Raw genomic sequence first — 4,915 nt, 5'->3', positions numbered from 1 at the left:
TATATATATATATATATTCATATATATATATATATATGTGTGTATATATATATACATATACATACATATATACATGTGTGTATTTGCGCGCGCGTGCGTGTGTAAAAACCAGGACACAAATATTTGTGCCACAGATTTTTGACCATATTTCGTAACGGTAGCTAAAGTACAAACCTCATGTTAAAACAACTGTAAAAATCATACAAGAAAAAAAATTCTGATTCGCCAGAAAAGTATCTGCGAAAATATCATAAACGTATGATACATTTTATTCTTCTTTTATATGAAATAGCACTGTGTGTTTACTGATTTCATCGCCTTCGCTTTTTTCCCACGTTGACAAGAAATATGTCACCTCTACAGAAAAAAAAGTGTCCAAAATAATAAGATTTGATTTTTAACGTTGAACCATTATCAGCATCATTATCGTAACCACTACCATTAACATCATCACCATCATGACCACCATAATCGTCGTCTTTATTGATCACAATCATCAGCATCATCATTCTCAACAACTACGACAACGACGATAACATTTTCTTCACAGCTAGTTGTATATGATACGTAGATATATTTCACATCGTGCAGCAGCCATATTTGCTGTAAAGCTTTGGAAAGTTCCTTGTCTTCTCATCTCACGGGAAATTTTTTTCAGAAATCATTTGCTTATTGTCGACAAACGCCATCTTAGTTTCATTTCTGAGGCTCCTGTCGAGGGCTTTGGAGTAGTTTATTCGGAGAAAAGTTTTCAATGTTGCGCTACCGCCATATTCCCTCGAGGTATAAACTGTCAGTACTACTTTGCTTGGCTGATATTTTTACTAATGGCAGCCAATCTAGAAACATCAAAAATGTAAACTTGATGATTCGCACTGAAATTTTCCCTCGGGAAAAGCTCTGAGTTCGTCATTCTGTAGAACCACTATCGGAAATCGAATTTAGGAAGCTATTGTATTCAATAAGTGAACATTGCTTTATATTAAAAATTGAATAACGCAAATTGGTCATGCGCACTGAGGTAGTAAAATACAGCCAGGTCGACATCTGACATTACATTTATTCTTTTCTCTCTAAGTTCATATGAAAGGAAGGAAAGCAATATTATAAATATTTGGAAACTCGACCCCAGCATTACTATGAATCGTCAGCAGATTACAGAACGTGATTTTCTGATGTAATGTGAAAAGATTTCTGCCAGAAATCATGATGGTAAGTTTCTAACTTTCTTTTACACGCACACGCACGAGCGCGTACACAAACATATACACACAAAAACAAACACATACGTACACACACACACACACACACACACACACACACACACACACATAGATAGATAAATAGATAGATAGACAGACAGACAGACAGACAGATAGATTGAGAGAAAGAGAGAAACTTACATACATACATACATACATACATATATACATACATACATGCATACACGCATACATAACGCATAAACTGCTTTCTGATGACAGTATCAGCTCTCTGGCTTCTAGATTCAAATCTCACTGTTGTCAGCTTTGACTTTCCTGGGGTTTATTCTTCGTTATCTCATACTTTTTCCTACTTTCTGTCGTTCATCATCTTTTTCTCGAGGAAATTGTTTGTGGTCAGACATGAAAACAGATAGGCTCTACCATATCTAATATTTGACCAAGACACTCTCTATGTTACAACAGCACCCTTATAATTCCGTCAAGGAGTTGAAAGGCACAAGGCATGGCAACTCATATGCATATATGCATGTATGTATGGATGGATGGATGGATGGATACATGCATACATACACAAACCGCACACGGTTTTAAATAAGAAAAAAATAAATTCGGTTCCATGTTAGAAAAAAATGACAGCTTTCCTGTACTACAAAAAAAAACGCTTATAGCGGCAAAATTTAAACAATATATACACTAAAATACTTTCCACTGCAAAAGACTCGAAACAATATGTGACACCTTTACTTTCCTTGCTCCCTCTCGTCCTGTTGACATTTGTGATATATGTTTGCATACATTATATATGTCAAACACACCTTAAGAAATCGTGTACTAATTTATTTTCAGTAGAATTATAATACGAAAACATTTATTCTGTGAAAACAGATCTAAATATTTTTACTTGTCATACATATAAACATATAGTATAAATTTATTCTCTACTTCTCTTAAAAAAGTTCAAAGCCTTTTAAGTGGATTCATTAGACGGAAACTGAAAGAAGCCCCTTGTATACTCACACACACATTCTTATATGTAGGTATGTATGTGTGTGTCACTGAGAGTGTGTGTGCGTTTCTTTGTGTATGTCTTTGTGTGTGTTTTTGTCCCCACCGCCGCTTGACAACTGGTGGTGTTGCGTTGATGTCTCCGTAACTTAGCGATTCGACCAAACAGTTGATAGGTTAAGTACTAGGCTCAAAATAGGTCCTGCGTTCCATTTGCTTGACCAAAAAGACATATAATATATATATGTCTATATACATACATATGTATATGTAAATGTATGTATGTATAAATACACACACAGATAGATAGATAGATAGATAGATAGATAGATAGATAGATAGATAGATAGATAGATAGATAGATTACATTCACATATTTCATATATCATACACATGAGATAGTTAGACTCATATTTATTTATAAATTGCTTAAGACAGACGTCTAGTTTTCGTTCAGAAAATTATATATCATTACGAATAAATTAAAGACTCTAACTTTCGTTTCTTTCTGTTGAGTTAAGGAATTCTAACAGATACTAAACATAACTACGAATGTAATATTTATGAGCGTACAAAAAACCTGTTCTTATCTATAACTGATCATTATATAGTTTGAATGACAATAGTTTTCGCTTCTACCAGATTGGTAATTATGTACAATATAAGGCATGTAACTTATAAGGGTAATATAGTAGTTAGTATTTAATTATTTATACAAAACTATATATTTCTAAATGACGTAGTAAATATATGTTTTGCATAATGTTCAAAGAAAAAAGTGTCCTTTGGAGTATATATGATATAATGTAATGTAATATGTGATATAATATAATGTAATATTGTGTATATATCTACATGTTTGTGCGTGTATATATATATGAATATAAATAAAATATTTATCTACAAGGCGGCGAGCTGACAGAAACGTTAGCACGCCTGTCTCCACGTTCTGAGTTCAAATACACCCAAAGTCGACTTTGCCTTTCATCCTTTTGGTGTCGGTAAATTAAGCACCACTTGCGTACTGGGGTCGATCCAATTTTACCTAGATAAGTAGTATACTTATTTATAAGCATTCACACACACACACACATATATATATATGAATGTACATATAAACATATAGTATAAATTTATTCTCCACTTCTCTTAAAAAAGTTCAAATCCTTTTAAGTGGATTCATTAGACGGAAACTGAAAGAAGCCCCTCGTATACTCACACACACATTCTTATATGTGGATATGTATGTGTGTCATTGAGTGTGTGTGGGCGTTTCTTTGTGTATGTCCTTGTGTGTACTCTCTCTTTATATATATACATGCAGTGTGTGTGTGTGTGTGTGTAATGTCAAAAGTAAATACACTCCATCATATTATTAAATAAGTACTTCTAAAAACAAAATAATGTAGTTTAATACAAAGGGGTGCTCAAAAGTTCCTGGGTTTAAGGCATAGCTAAAGGCCTGGTTGGAGAACCAAGCTTCCGAACTTTATTAAAGGGCTCAGAAAAATTGAAGGATTATTGCAATAAGTGTGTGAATCTTAGAGGAGAATATGTTGAATAAAATCATAATTACCTGTTCCTTGTGTATTTTCTTTTACACAAAGCCGCGAAGTTTTCATTAATATGAGTATTTAATTTAGCATTTAGTACTAGATTATATATACCTTTTGCAGTTTTTGATCACTTAATCAATTTGAGCGGAGAAAATATGAGTAGTGTCAGCATAAATATAATGGTATAACGAGGGCTGTCTATTTACAACTTACTTGTAAGTGTATATATGGTTTATGTCTCGTTCTTAATTTATTTTACCGAATGTACGAGTGTGTGTGTGTTTGCATGTGTGCGCACACATTTCTATGGGTTAGCAAATGAGATTTAAGCCCAGAAAAGAAAGGCATGGTCTGTCACAAATTGGGCACACAAAAAGTTAAATGTTGCAAACTTTAAATTCTCAAGCAGCTTGCAAAGATTCCACGATGCTATAGAAAGTAGCAATCTTAAACCAAACAAGCTATATATAGAAGAAGTAACAGAGTGACTCAAGGTCTGAGTGTTTCGTACGTTGGTTTAGTCCATTATTTTTCGAATGGACTAAAAAAAGCAGGAGACACATGGGATGGAGTGTCTCAGAAGAGGTCACAGGAGGTGCAACGAGAATGTTCTGAACAAAAGACAATAGAATAAGAACAATAAGGAATCTTTTTGATTTATTTTGTTTTTTGTTAGTTTTTTTTTTTGCTAAATAAGCTCACGCACTATGTATATATATATACCTTCTTCACTTCAGAGATATTATTGTTCTTATTTTATGGTTCTTTGTCTGGAAATAGAAGCAATAGAGGCACACCGTTGATAATTCCCACTAAGATGAAACGGTGTATCTAGTATTCTAGCTTTGCTTCGCTCATTGGGCAATTATCTACCCTGTCAGTATATATAAATGTGGTTTTATACATCTATGAGTGGTTTAGCTCTTATCTTTAGCAATATATATGCTTGTAGCTCATACAGTTGCAATTAGTGACGACTAAGTTTTGCCTATACGGTTTATATTGCGCTCAGCTGCCCACATTAATTTTATACCACACACACGCACACACACACACACACACACACAAACACACACACAAACATACACACACATATACACACACACACACACACTCATACACACACAC

The 4,915-nt window shown here is 33.8% G+C and overlaps 1 protein-coding gene across 1 annotated transcript in view; it reads left to right on the top strand.

The window, feature by feature from the left end:
- Positions 1-670: 670 nt before the first annotated feature.
- LOC106868111 (angiotensin-converting enzyme) overlaps positions 671-4,915 on the top strand; it is a 46,138-nt gene continuing 41,893 nt past the window's right edge. Inside the window, exon 1 of the mRNA XM_014913233.2 lies at positions 671-1,212. Coding sequence (XP_014768719.1) covers positions 1,207-1,212 — 6 coding nt within the window. The 5' untranslated portion in view covers positions 671-1,206. The remainder of the gene's footprint in view (positions 1,213-4,915) is intronic.

The sequence above is a fragment of the Octopus bimaculoides genome, chromosome 6 (genome assembly GCF_001194135.2).
Source record: "Octopus bimaculoides isolate UCB-OBI-ISO-001 chromosome 6, ASM119413v2, whole genome shotgun sequence".
Lineage (NCBI taxonomy): Eukaryota > Metazoa > Mollusca > Cephalopoda > Octopoda > Octopodidae > Octopus > Octopus bimaculoides.
This window is presented reverse-complemented; position numbering and strand designations above follow the sequence as displayed.